Here is a 14608-nt window from a genome sequence, read left to right on the forward strand (position 1 = left end):
GTGAAGCCAGATTGTTAAGCCCAAGTATTTTAACTCCAGAGTTTGCATGCTGAAAAATGATGCTCTGTTGCCTCTAAAATAATTAACAAGCAAGAGAATTTCGGCTGGTGATAACGAATGGGACAGTTGGGATTTGGGGGCTGTGGGACCTGTTGACTGACAGGCTTCATTAGAAGGAGCAGGTAACTCGTGGGCCCCAAATGCAGGAATGCCAAGTTGTTGCTATGGCCTGTCGGCCCTTGTATTAGCTCTGGTGCCTGTTATTCGGCACTGAAGTTAATCAGCAAAAGTGGTGATGACGTCATTGGTGGTGGGGTTAGTGGTAGTGGGTTGAGAGACTGATGGTCGTGGGGGTTGTAATGTTGGAAAAGAGCTAAGTGCTGGGGGGCTGCACTGCCTTTTAGCTAATTTTTTTAAGTTTATTTATTTTTGAGAGAGAGAGAGCACAGGGGAGGGGCAGAGAGAGAGAGAGAGAGAGAGAGAATCCTAAGCAGGCTCTACACTGTCAGCACAGAGCCCGACACAGGGCTCAAACTCACAAACCTTGAGATCATGACCTGAGCTGAAATCGAGAGTCGGACGTTCAACTGACTGAGCTATCCAGGTGCCTCCAGGTAATTTTTAAAAAACTAACCACCTGACCACCCATGCCATTTTAATGCTACAGATATACTGTACATATATTTATGTATTATATGTATCATTTCTACATATGTCTTATGCCAAAAAGTAAGATTTTTTTCCCCATCTCTCCCCAAGAACCAAGTTTTGCCTACTTGGTGGGGGGTGGGGGGGAAGAGATGTCATTTTTTTTGTTTGAGAATACATATCTTAGTGTATGTTTTTGAAAATCAGCTGGAACTTTTCTTGTCATTGATAAGAAAATTAAGGGGTTCCTGGGTGGCTCAGTCAGTTGAGCACCTGACTTTGGTTCAGGTCATGATCTCACGGTTTGTGAGTTCAAGCCCCACATCGGGCTCTGTGCTGACAGCTCAGAGCCTGGAGCCTGCCTCAGATTATGTGTCTTCCTCTCTCTCCGTCCCTCCCCCGCTTGTGCTCTGTCTCTCTCTGTCTCTCAAAAATAAATAAATGTAAAATTTTCTTAAAAAAGAAAAGAAAATTAAGACGATACAAACAAAATAAAAACCATAAAGTGCAAAAAAGCAGGAATTGCTTCTGTGAACGTTATATGAAATATTGTATGTTTGTCACGCAGGTGGATCTCTCATCTAGGCTCATCAAACCTGTAGTACTTTTTCAGGTTGAGCCTACATTGTTTCTTGATGGTTCATGGTATTCTTCTTTTCTTTGTTTATAGGGTGTTGTGGTTTATACAGCTCACGTATTCTCTCAACAAGATCCGCGACAATTGGTGAGTTGGTCAAAGAGAATCCATATGCTCAATGTGTGGGAGGGTGTTTTCTGGGGAGGAGACCCTTCTGTCGCAGGAGTTTGAGCTGCAGCTAACACTTGCTGGGAGCTACTTAGTGGTGGATAAACAGGTAAATAATACCCAGGTCTCCTGGATCCTGCTCTAGGCTCTTACCTATGTGGCCTTGCATTCACTGTGTGACTTCAGATAACACACAAAACCTCTCTGATTGTCATGTTCCTCAGCTGTGAAATACAGATAGCAAGGGTTCCCGTCTACAGGGATATTGTGAAGCTTAAATCAAAAGTGAAGCTTAAATCACTTTTAAGCTTTAAATTAAGTGAAGCTTAGTTAACCACCTGGTACGTGTGACAAGAGCTTCATAAATGGTGGTGTGGTGGGAATGCATTTTTTAAATAATTTTTTTGAATGTTTATTTATTTTTGAGAGAGAAAGAGAGACAGAGCATGAGCGAGGGAGGGGCAGAGAGAGAGGGAGACACAGAATCCGGAGCAGGTTCCAGGCTCCAAGCTGTCAGCACAGAACCTGATGTGGGGCTTGAACCCATGAACCGCGAGATCATGACCTGAACCGAAGTCAGACGCTCAACAGACTGAGCCACCCGGGCACCCTGAGAATGCATTTTTAAAATGTGTTAAGTCTCCCCTTCTTCCACCTAAGCTCCTGCTGGATGCAGAGGACAAATATCGCCAGGTCGTAGCGTCCTCAGTGTCTCAGTTTCCTGGCTCCGCCTTATTTGGGAGACTCAGTCTATGCTGTACAAATAGCTAATCTTGCGAATGTCCTACCCTTCTCTTGGTCCTCCCAACATGGCGGCTGGGCGTTGGTATAGGGGCAACTTGTAGGACCTTGTGGCTGTCAAGGGTGGACTCCGGACGGGGTGTTCTGTCTACTGGTAGAGCATGGCCCCATCTTGCTTGCCTACTAGCCCTCTCAACAGCTTTGCATTCCCCAGGGGTCCGTGCAAGAGCTGCTGCCTTCTGTGTTCAGGCTACAGGACCCAAGATTTTCCTTAGAACAACCTACCACCTACTTCCCTCTGCAGCTTCTAATCTTTGGCTCTCATGCCTTGTGGGATGTGACAGCCGCAGAAAGCGAGCTTCTCTTCTAGACTGGGAAACTCCACCCAGCTCTTGTTGGGAGAAGTCAGCCCCTAGCCTCGATAGTCCTAAATCCACCCATTCCTATGTAGAATCTTCTGAGGTGAGGTGGCAAGAGGAGAAGGGCTCCTGGTGGGTCCTTCTCATCTCCTCTCTTTATGAGTTTCCCATAGTTTTTTTTCTCTTCCCTTGCGATAGGTATCTGCCTTACACCGCGGCTTAACGAAAGCGCTACCTTCCAGCCCTCCAAACCCGACTGCTGCCAAATATTTTTATTGAGTTATGATCGACATATAGCAATCTGTGCGAGCTTAAGGTGCACATGTGTTGACTTGATAACCACATATATTGAGAAGTGATTACCGCCATAGTATCCAGTAACATCTTTGCACCTCACATGATTACCATTCCTTTTTGTGTGAAGGTATTTAAGATGTACTCATAGCAGCTAACCAAGCATGGTTGGTATTGTTTTGTTTTTTTTTTGTTTTTTGGTTTTTTTTAGTTTATTTATTTTTGAGACAGAGAGAGACAGAGCATGAACGGGGGAGGGGCAGAGAGAGAGGGAGACACAGAATCGGAAGCAGGCTCCAGGCTCTGAGCCGTCAGCCCAGAGCCCGACGCGGGGCTCGAACTCACGGACCGTGAGATCATGCATGACCTGAGCTGAAGTCGGACGCTTAACCGACCAAGCCACCCAGGCACCCCGGTATTGTTTTGTTTTTAAATGCTCATTTATTTTTGGGAGAGCGTGGACACGTGTGTGTGAGCAGGGGAGGGGCAGAGAGAGAGGATCCAAGGTGGGCTCTGTGCTGTCAGCAGAGAGATGGAGACGGGGCTCTGACTCAGACTCACAAACCGACATCTGAGCTGAAGCTGGACACTTGCTTAACTGACGGAATCACCCAGGTGCCCCTGTAATACAGTATTATTACCTAGAGTCACCAGACTACATAGTAGATTCCCAAACTCATTCGTCTTATACGGTTTTCTTCCAAGACTATCGTCTTGTGGGGAACCCAAACATCCAGTTTGGTAATTAAAATGAACATTACAGTTTTGCTTTCATTGTGTGTCTGCTGCTAAGACACCTTAACTTTTTCCTGAACAAGATGAAATCCTGTGGCAGAATGTGTTGGGGGAGTGGGTTCACATCCGTGTAAGTGGAAATATATTTCCAAAAGGGTCACATTAATTAAAAAAAAAATCATCATTGGGGCGCCTGGGTGGCTCAGTCGGTTGGGCGTCCGACTTCGGCTCAGATCATGATCTCGCAGTCTGTGAGTTCGAGCCCCACGTTGGGCTCTGTGCTGACAGCTCAGAGCCTGGAGCCTGTTTCAGATTCTGTGTCTCCCTCTCTCTCTGCCCCTCCCCCATTCATGCTCTGTCTCTCTGTCTCAAAAATAAATAAAGGTAAAAAAAAAATCATCATTATTATTGATTCCAGAAAGCCCTTGGCTAGTGAGGAAGTCATTGTATTAATCTCCACAGCTTGGGGACCTAGCCCAGGCCCGATACAGTGCAGGCAAGTTGGGTAGATAAATAAAAGAATGAATGTGTGCCCCGCATAGAGAATGTGAGAGATGTTATAGTCGAGGCATGTACAAGGAATTTGTAAGTGGGAATTCAAAAGGCTTAATATTTGAGAAAACTAGGCACTATTGGGATTAAAAATGCATAAACACAGGGATGTTAACTTTGCGATAGTTCGTCAGACTTATGATATTTGTGCTTTTCTCCTATCATACTTGATAAAACATTATAAAAATGCATATACACTTTGGGGTGCCTGGGTGGCTCAGTTGGTTAAACGTCTGACTTTGGCTCAGGTCATGATCTCACGGTTTGGGAGTTCAAGCTCCACATCGGGCTCCGTGCTGGCAGCTCAGAGCCTGGAGCCTACTTCAGATTCTGTGTCTCCCTCTCTCTCTGCCCCTCACTCACTCACATTCATTCTCTCTCTCTCTCTCTCTCTCTCTCTCTCTGTGTGTCTCAAAAATAAACATTAAAAAACTTCAAATGCATATACACTTTGACACAGCAATTCCTAATCCAGAAATTTATTCCAAAGAGATATTCATACAACGTACAGAGATACCTCACCATAGACTCTGGGATGTGCACTTATGCTATTCTGGTAACAACTTGGAATAAACAATGTTTACACAAGGGGACTAGTTGGATAAAATGTTGTGTTTGTTACAGTAACCCTAGCTACTGTAACAAACCCAAAACTGTCTGTGGCTTAATACAAAGAAATTTAATTTTTGTTTGTTTAAGAATCCAATATGGGGCACCTGGGTGGCTCAGTGGGTTAAGCCTCCGACTCTGGCTCAGGTCATGATCTCGTGGTTTGTGGGTTCAAGCCCCGCATCAGGCTCTGTGCTGACAGCTCAGAGCCTGGAGTCTGCTTTGGATTCTGTGTCTCCCTCTCTCTGCCCCTCCCCTACTCATGCTCTGTCTCTCTCTCCTTCAAAAATAAGTAAACATAAATTTTTTTTTTTAAAAGAATCCAGTGCAAATATTTCTGGTCCATGGGTGGCTTTCCTCCAAGCTGTAATTCAGAGACCCAGACTCCTTCTGCCTTGTAGCTCAGCCACGCTGAGGTCTTAGAGTCTTTTGCAGACTGTGGAAGGAGCGAAAAGGAACAACGGAAATGCACACCCACTTTATAAAAACCCAGCTCTGGCAATGATGCATACTATATTTGTTCACGGTCATATGACGATGCCTGGACACGAGGTGAGCTGGGAAATGTAGTTGGTGGTTGGGCCACTGTCACTGCAGTGACAGTTCCGTACCTTGGAAAGGAGAGTGTGGAGCATCTGGTTGATGTTTAGCCACCAAGCCACCTGTGGCACAGTTACAGCCCAGGGACACAGTGCAAAATACACAGCTGTTCAAAAGCATGAGTCGGGTCTGTATGGACTGACTTGGAAAGCTGCCCCCAACATATTCTTCTCCCAATTTTTATTATAGAAACATTTAAAGCTTCAAAGGTAGGTAGGGGAAGTAGTAAAACAAACCCCCACATACCCATCACCCAGCTCCCATACGTGACAAATCTTGCTTCTCTTGGTTTGAAAGACCTACCCTAAGTGAAAAAGCAAGTAATAATACAACAGCATTGTCCCCATGAACCGTGAGATGATCATGACCTGAGCTGAGGTTGGATGCTTAACTGACTGAGCCACCCAGGCGCCCCAAGGTTTTCCTTTGCAAGCAATTATTGCCTTCTTAGAAAAAAGAGGTAAACAAAACAAAAATGTACCAAAATTAGGGTTGCCGTCTCTTTTGGCCCGTGTCTGTGGAAGCAGAGCCTGATGAGAGGATTCTTGTGTGAGTGATTTCTTGAGGGAGGGCTGTCTGGAGACACTTGCAGGGCAGCGAGGGAAGCAGGACAGAGCAGAGACAGAGCCACACGGAAGGTGTTTTGGGAGTGCCTCAGCCACAGCCTGCTCCCACAGGCAGCCCTGCAGGGTGAAGTGCACCCCAGAGGGTCACCTGCTCGGAGGCACAGGGGAGGCTTGCTGTCACACTCCAGCATCTGTCTGCCGGTCATTGCCTCCGAGCCAGTGAAACAGCTGGGGGATAGGTATGCCCACCCAGTAACGCAGATGGGGGGGGGGTTCCAAGAGCGGCCACTGTCCTACCCCCTCCTGACCTGGCAAGATAGGAAGAAGTCACGCGCTGATGTAGGTGAATGCCCGGGAAGAGACTGGGTTTTCCCCTTCACGTACCTACTGCTGCTTTCGTAACTTGCCTCTGAATCACTGTCATTCACAGAAATACAGACACTGGCTGGCTCACGGCCACTTTCAAAGGGAGCCGATGGCCTCTCGTTCCTCTGCCTGCAGGCTGGGTGGCAGGGTACGCGTGTTGTAAGAGACTCCCCCAGACGGAAGGCAATTAGACCTTGGGCAAGCACCGCCAGGTCTCAGTTTTGTCATCTGATGAATGGGTGTGGCGACGACCCTCACCCAATGTAATGGGATGGTTGTGAGGGTTCAGCTCCATGCGCGATCGTTAAGAGGTGGGCTCTGGGGTCACGTTTCCTGGGATCGAGTCTTGGTTCCGGCACTCGGGTATCGCAGTAAATCCCCTGAGACTTCAGTTTCCATGAAAACGGGGCTGGAGGGGGGGGGTGAATACGACTGGGTTTCGATGAGTGTTAATTGATACCTGGAACATAGCAGGTGCTCAACTATGTCAGCCCTCCCTCTTCTCAGGGAAACACGAATTATCTGGTTCTGACTGGCTGGGCCAAAGCTGGTACAGTGAGCAGAGGCACAGTCAGGGCAACGACCAGGATCCCTGGACACACTGTCAAACTTCTTTCATTCTATTTGTTCTGCTTATTTGCCTTCTGTGACCCAGGGGAGGCTACACAAATTCTCTTGGGCATCAGTGTGCACATCTGTAGAATGGAGTCCTAATGTTTACCTTCAAGTAGGATGACCAACTGTCCTGGCTTGCCTCAGACCAGGAGGGGGGTGCCTGGGACTCTGGGCTTTGAGTGCTAACACCAGGAAAGTTCCCCCACCTGGAAGGAGCAGAAAGTGCACGGGAGGGGCCTGGTGCTCGGGAGGCACCAAGGAAACGGAAGCTCTAGTTATATTTTTGGAAGTCTTTTTGCCGCTTGGAGTCTCATTTCACGCTCGGGTCGATTAAGTGATCGTCTGTTAAGTCATTGTGTTCGTGACTGAGGAGCACGTATCTGTCTCAGGTGGATTTTTGGAGGGGCCTCTTCTCTGGTCTCCTGGCTTCTTGGCTTTGCAGAGGCCAGCAGAGGACCCGAGTCAGTTCCTGCCCTCCTCTGCCCACAGCCCTCCAGGGCTCCCACCTCCCTGGAATAAAAGCCCAAGTCCTCCCTGAGGCCCCCAAGTCACTATAGGACCTGCCTCGTTCCCACCCTGCCCTGCCCTCGTCCCTCACTCCCCCTCACTCACTCCCCTCCAGCCATACACACCTCCTTACTGTTCCTCCAATAGCCCAGGCCCAGTCCTGCCCCAGGACCTTTGCATGAGCTGTGCCCTCTGTTTGGGATGTTCTTGCCCTACATAAACACATGGTTCCCTCCCTCCCTTCTCTATTTTCAGCTCATGTGTCATCTTCTCAGTGACTACCCTAGTTTTGACATCGTATCCCTTGCCCTCACCTCTCCAGATGATCAGCTCAGTGGCAGGTGAGGAATTTTGTGCGTCTTGTCCCACACAAGGGCTCAACACATAGTGCCTAGAATAGTGCCTGACATACAGCAGGTGGTTTGCATTTGCCAGAGTTGTCCAGAGAAGCAGAAACAATACGATGGATGCAGACAAGTAAAGATCCATTATAAGGAATTGGTTCACGCGACTAGGGAGGCTGGCAAGTCCCACAACCTTCGGGGTGATGTGCACAAGTCCCGAGCCCGGAGAGCATTTGGGAAGCTGAGCAAAGGTGAGCACGGCTGACGGGACAAGGCAGGAGATGAGCTGGGGAGGCTGCCAGGTGCCCAGTCACCTGGGCTGTGGTTCTGGTTTAGGGCGGGTTTGAGTTGTGAGCAATTGAGCCAGAGGAAGAGGCTAATGGGAAGTTCAGATGAGAGACCGCAAGTGATAATGCGCCGGAAGTCTGCAAAGGACAATGCTGCCTCTACAGATGAAAGAGGAAGCTGTTAGTAAGAAAAGAGATACAATTGAGGGGCCGTGCAGGGAAGGGACGTAAACAAGGCACGTTGTAGGAAGTGAAGAGCCTGACTGAACCATCCCTCGAAGTTGGGGGGGCCCTTTATAAAGCGTTTCCCCACCCTACAGATCAACCGGTGTTGGCATTACCTTCCACTCCTCTCTTTCACATCCTGCATCCAACGCGCTGGCAAGTCCTGCTGACGTCACCTCTGAGCAAACCCCAAATCTCATGCTGCTTCTGCTCTCAGCCGGGTGGCACCCACCATCCTCGCTCACCTGGACGGGCACGGTGCCTCCTCCCTGGTCATCCTGCCTCTGCCCCTCTACCGTCCATCTTCCGACCAGAGGATCCTGTTAAAACCTCAGTCCTGCCGTGTGCTGTCTGTGCTCAGACTCCGCCATGGCTCCCGTCGCTCTCTGATAGAAAGCTGGGGCGTGACAGTCGTCTAGCCGATCTTAGCCGACCTGGCCATGTCCACGCCTCCCCTTTCCCCCTGTGCACTCTGCTCCAACCACATGACCTCCCTGCAATTCCACAAAGTCACCAGCTGTGGTCCTGCCCCTGGGTCCTTCATGCATTTGTGGTTTCCTCTGCCCTAAGCACCTTCGTACGTATCTTACTCACCTCCCCCTGGCCTTTGTTCCAGTGTTACTTTCTCAGTGAGGTCTTCGTTGTTGAGCACCGACTGTGTGCCAGGCGCTGTTGTAGGCACTCAGCAGTGAATGAGACAGACATAAATCCCTGCCCTTCCAGGAGCTCAAAGTCCATCAGGGAAATGGATTTAAAAGAACCAATTACAAAGGTTTTTTTTAAAGAATGGTCGTAGAAATTGCCTGAACGTTGATTCCATTTCCAGCCAGATCTACCTCTTCTTGGGTGGCAGCAGTGAAAATCACTCACTTCAGGTTTTGACAGGCCCAGGGATGCCAGTCACCAGCGGTGTGTCCTTGAACAAGTTACTTAACCCCACTGAGACTCAGTTTTCCACATTTGTATAATGGGAATTGTACTAGTTTCGTATGGCGGCTATAACAAATTACCACAAACTTTACCTTACAGATCTGGAGATCAGAAGTCCAAAATGGGTCCCAGTTGGCTAACATCAAGGTGTGAGCAGGGATGAGTTCCATTCTGGGGGTTCTAGAGGAGACTGTGTCTTTTTGCCTTTTCCAGCTTCTAGAGGCCACTTGGATTCCTTGGCTTGGGTCCCTCTTCCTCCATCTTCAAAGCTGGCAGTGACTGGCCAAGTCTTTCTCATATTGTGTCACTTTGCCTCTCTTGGCTTCATGTTTCCGTTTTAAGGACCTTTGTGATTACATTGACCCCATCTGGATAATCCAGTTTCCTCTTCATCTCAGGATCAGCTAATTCCATTGGAATCCTTAGTTCTCTCTTGCCACATAGCATAGGTTCTGGGGATTAAGACGTGGTCATCTCTGAGGGCGCCTGTGTGACCAACTGTGTGAGTTGGTTGGATGTCCAACTTCAGCTTAGGTCATGATGTCACGGTTCATTAGTTCGAGCCCCACATCAGGCTCTCTGCTGTCAGTGTCGAGCCCGCTTCAGATCCTCTGTCTCCCTCTCTCTATACCCTTCCTCTGCTCTCACTCTCTCTCTCTCTCTCTCTCTCAAAAATAGTAAATAAATGTTAAGGTCAGGCGTAGGGCAGGGTAAAGATATGAGTCAGAAGCTAAAAAATTTTAGCAGTCAAAGGCTTTATTTGGGAACTAAGGTCTTGGGCGAGGTTCTGTGACTCAGGGAGAGAGAGAGAGGAGTCAGGGAAGTCGCGCCCGGGTGTGGTGGGGTAGGGTTTTTAAGCTGCAGCAGTTCTGGGTTTAGGTCCCGGTGGGCCTTTTTCACACCAGGTTGTGCTGCCACTCGGTGACTGGTTGACCTTCAATTCATTCTGGCGCGCTGCTCGAGGCTTTCTGTTGGTAATTTTCCACTGGCAAGATGGCCGTGCCCTCCACTGTGGTTCCAGGGACATCCTGACAATAACCATTTAAAAAAAGGATGTGGTCAGGGCACATGCACCCCAATATTGATAGCAGCACTATCAATAATAGTCAAATTATGGAAAGAGCCCAAATGTCCATTGACAGATGAATGGATAAAGTAGGTGTGGTATATATACGCAATGGAGTATTACTCGGCAATCAAAAAGAATAAAATCTTGCCATTTGCAACTATATGGATGGAACTAGAGGGTATTATGCTAAGCAACATTAGTCAGAGAAAGACAAATATCATAGGACTTCACTCATGAGGACTTAAAGATACAAAACAGATGAACATAAGGGAAGGGAAGCAAGAATAACATAAAAACAGGGAGGGGGCCAAAACATAAGAGACTTAAATATGGAGAACAAACAGAGGGTTGCTGGAGGGGTTGTGGGAGGGGATATGGGTTAAATAGGTAAAGGGCATTAAGGAATCTACTCCTGAAATCATTGTTGCACTAGATGCTAGCTAACTTGGATGTACATTAAAAAAAATTAAATTAAATTAAATTTAAAAAAAGGGATGTGGTCATCTTTAGAGGGGCCATTATTCTGCTGACCACAGGAATGACACTATCGAATAAGTTTCTTCACAATCTCCTAGAAGCCTGCCTCCACCTCTGGCTTGTTGTTCTGGAGCTCACAGTGTGGTGGGGGACATGACTACTAGAAAACTAACCATACAAATAAGCAACTATAATTATGCCGTGTGTCATAAAGAAGCACGAGAAGCTATGTGGGAGCACAGAGCACAGTGGAGGCTTTTTTGGGGGAAATGACACTTAAGCAAGACATGAAGAATGAGTAGGAGCTGGCCAGGCAAAGCAGAGGCAAAGGGCATAGGATGTGTAAAGGCCCTGTGGTGGGAAGTCTAGAAATGGAGAGTAACACGAGATGTGGTTTAAAGATGTGGTTGGGTGTGGTCACTGGGGCTCTGTGGGTCCTGTTTAAGTGATTTGGATTTTAATTCTGAGTGCAACAGGGAGCACTGTAGGCAGAGGTGGGGGTAGACAATCAAATCTGCATTCAGAGGTGACTACTATGTGGAGAAGAGATTGCAGGGGACAACAGAGGACAAAGGGACGTAGAAGCCGGAGGAGGATCTGTACCGAGAACAGCTGTGGCGATGGAGAAAAGTGGGTACATATGAAATGCTATTTGGATAGAGAACCAACAGGGCTTGGGGACCCACTGAAAGTGAGGGTGAGGGCTAAACAGGTAAACTGAGATACAGAGAGGTGCAATCACTTGTCCCAGAGCTGGACTGGCTAGGATGTAGTTTTGACTGCTTCCATAGTAACCAAACAACAACTTAGACATTTATTTCTTAGAAGTTCATTCTTCTTGTAGATCTCTAACTTATAGATGGGACGGAGTGACCAGGCTGCCTGGTCTAGGAGATCATTCCACCTTGTTGCCTCTCCATTCCTTGGCGTGGTGGTTTCCCAAGCCATCATCCTCAGGGTTAAGGGCAGATCAGCCCACTCTGCCCATGTTCCTGCCCAAGAGGAAGGGGACAGCCTGCTTATTCTTTTTTTTTTTATGTTTATTTTCGAGAGAGAGAGAGACAAAGAAGCAGAGCACAAGCAGGGGAGGGGCAGAGAGAGGGAGACACAGAATCTGAAGCAGGCTCCAGGCTCTGAACTGTTAGCACAGAGCTTTAAGATCATGATCTGAGCTGAAGTTGGACCCTCAACCGACTGAGCCACCAAGGCGCCCCGATGTGTTTATTCTTCTCAAGAACATGGCCAAATGATGCACATATCACTTCCACGCACATGCCCATGGGCAGAACTGAGTCACATGAGCGGCAGGAGACCCTGGGAATGCAATCTGTAACAGGATGGTTGTGTTACTAAAAGCTCTGGGACGACAGCTGCCATTCTCCACTTGGAGGTTCACTGCTGGAGCTTTACCCAGGTCTTCTGTGCTCCAAAGGCTGAAATTTTGACTCTCAAACACTTCTGTCTAGAGCCCTGATGCTCCTGGTGCTGCTGGTCCAAGGACCAGCAGCATCAGCATCATTCAGGGGCTTGTGAAAAGTACAGACTCTCGGGCTCCTTCCTAGACCTGCAGAATCAGCATCTTCTTTTTCCAGATCCAGGATGCAGGTGAGGCAGCTGCTCTTGGTCCAAGGACCACACCTGGAGTAGCCAAGTGTCAACATCGGTGCTTCTCACACTCTCACATGCACCCAGATGGCCCAGGGGTCTTGCTAAAATGCAGGTTCTGGTTCATCAGTTTTGGGGCAGGGGCCCGAGATGCTGCGTTTCCATCAAACTCCCAGGCAGTGTTGATGCTCCTGGCCCGGGAACTGCACTTGGAACAGGAGGAGTCTAGGGTCTACAAGGTCCTTGACATGCTGAGCAGTTTCTCAGGACTGCTGTAACAGATTACCACAAACCAGGGGGCTCAAAACAACAGAAATCTATTGTCTCACCATTCTGGGGGCCAGAAGTCTGAATCAAGGTGTCCATGGAGCCATGCTTTCTCTGAAGGCTCTAAGGGAGAGTTTGTTCTGTGCCTCTTTCCCAGCTTCTGGGATGGCTGGCAATCCTTGGTATTGCTTAGTTTGAAGGCAGATCACTCCAGTGTCTGCCTCTGTTGCCACGTCGTGTTTTCCCTGAGCCTGTCTGTGCCTCTCTTCTCCTCTTCTTGTAAGTACACCAATCCTATCAGATTACAGACCACCCAACTCCAAGAGGATCTCACGCTCTCTTGGGTCTTAATTACATTTTCAGAGACCCTATCTCCAAATCAGGTCACATTCTCAGGGACCAGGATTTAGGGCTTCAGCACATTTTTTGGGGTACATGTCAGCCCACAACAGTCCCCTTCACCCTTTCATGCTGGCTGTCCCTGATGACCGCCCCAGGGCTCTAACCCACACCCTTCCTTCTGCGCTGCCCAGGTGTGAATGAATGTGAAGATACCACCGTGTGCCCAGCTTATGCAACCTGCACCAACACTTTGGACAGCTACTACTGCACTTGCAAAGGAGGCTTTCTGTCGAGCAATGGACTGACGCGGTTCCGGGGCCCAGAAGTAACATGCAAAGGTGAGCACCCCTCCTTAAAACCCTCCGCCATTTTGCAGGATAGTCAGGTGGAAGCTGGCTGGGCAGTGGATGTAGGCACTTTTTCTGTGTCCCAAACGTTATTTCCCCCCTCTCTCCCGCCCTGACCCTTTTTGTCTTTCTTTTCTATGATGATGAGGATTCCTGCTCACTAAAAATCCCAACCGTTTGAAACGAGCATAAGGATGAAAATAAAAGTAAACATCGTGCCATTTGTCAATATCCAGAAATTACCACTGATTTCATTTTGGGAAAGCTTTTGCTTGTCTCTCCATGAAGGAAACAAGAACTTTTAACATTCGCTGAGCACCAGGCCCCCAATGAAGGGATTTATATGCATTTTTACATTAAATTGAGTGTAGGCATCCTGATGATCTCCACTGTACAGATGAGGACACTGAGGCTTGGAGTGCTGGAATGACCTGTTCACGGCTGTGTGGTTGGACTGGTCTCCAAACCCAGTCTTTCCAACTCTCACAGCAGTTTCTGAACCAAGTCAGGTCTTTGTCACACTCTAGTTGTGCCATGTTGGGGAAACGTATTTACCCTCTCTAGGCCTCAATGTTTCCATCTGCAGAACGAGCGTATAAGAGTACTGACCTCCAAGGATAGCTGGGAAAATTAAGTGCAATGAAGTACGTAGTGTGTTAGGCACATGTATGCTCCCAAGAGCTACTACTTACATATGTAATGTAAATTGAAATAATCCCCAGAGTGAGTGACATTCTTTGTCTGTATTTCTTGTGTTTAATCCCAATTCTCCCCTTGACAGTCAAGATCTGGTTGTGCCTCTGCCTAAGACCAGGGGTCATTGAACTTTTTAATGCAAAGGGCGAAATAGTAAATATTTTGGAGGTTGCAAGCTGTGTGATCTCTGTCATGACCACTCAGTACTCCAGTTGTAGTGTGAAAGCAGCCAAAGATGATACACAAATGAATGAATGTGTTTGTTGCAATAAAACTTTATTTATACCAACACGTGGTGGGCTGGATTTGGCCCATGAGCTCCAGTTCACTGGGTGCTGAATAAGGTTATTCATTTCTATTGTTATGGTATCAGGGAGCCCTCAAATCCTTCTTTATCTTTGAGTTATGGCTCATGGGTCACTTGGCAAGCTACAGTAGTCCTGATAGATCCCGGTTTTTCATTTTGGGTTGAAATCAATATTCCCCATCTAGAGAATAATGGATACTACAGCAAGGATTTCATCCCCTTTAGGCCTTTGTCTCCGGTTTGGTGCCTAAGACATTGTGAGTATTCAATAGATATTTGTTGAATGAAGGAGCATATTACCTTATTCTTTATGTCAACTCCAGTTTTCATCATCAGTTATCAGTTGTTTCTAATGTTTTACTACCTCAAAGAAAG

At 47.7% G+C, this 14608-nt stretch overlaps 1 protein-coding gene across 1 annotated transcript in view; it reads left to right on the plus strand.

Moving 5' to 3' along the window:
• Nucleotides 1-14608, plus strand: part of ADGRE1 (adhesion G protein-coupled receptor E1) — an 80781-nt gene that overhangs the window by 960 nt on the left and 65213 nt on the right. Inside the window, exons 2-3 of the mRNA XM_043586397.1 lie at nucleotides 1319-1372; nucleotides 13075-13221. Of these exons, the coding sequence (XP_043442332.1) occupies nucleotides 1319-1372; nucleotides 13075-13221 (201 nt within the window). The remainder of the gene's footprint in view (nucleotides 1-1318; nucleotides 1373-13074; nucleotides 13222-14608) is intronic.

Source organism: Prionailurus bengalensis, chromosome A2 (genome assembly GCF_016509475.1).
Source record: "Prionailurus bengalensis isolate Pbe53 chromosome A2, Fcat_Pben_1.1_paternal_pri, whole genome shotgun sequence".
NCBI lineage: Eukaryota > Metazoa > Chordata > Mammalia > Carnivora > Felidae > Prionailurus > Prionailurus bengalensis.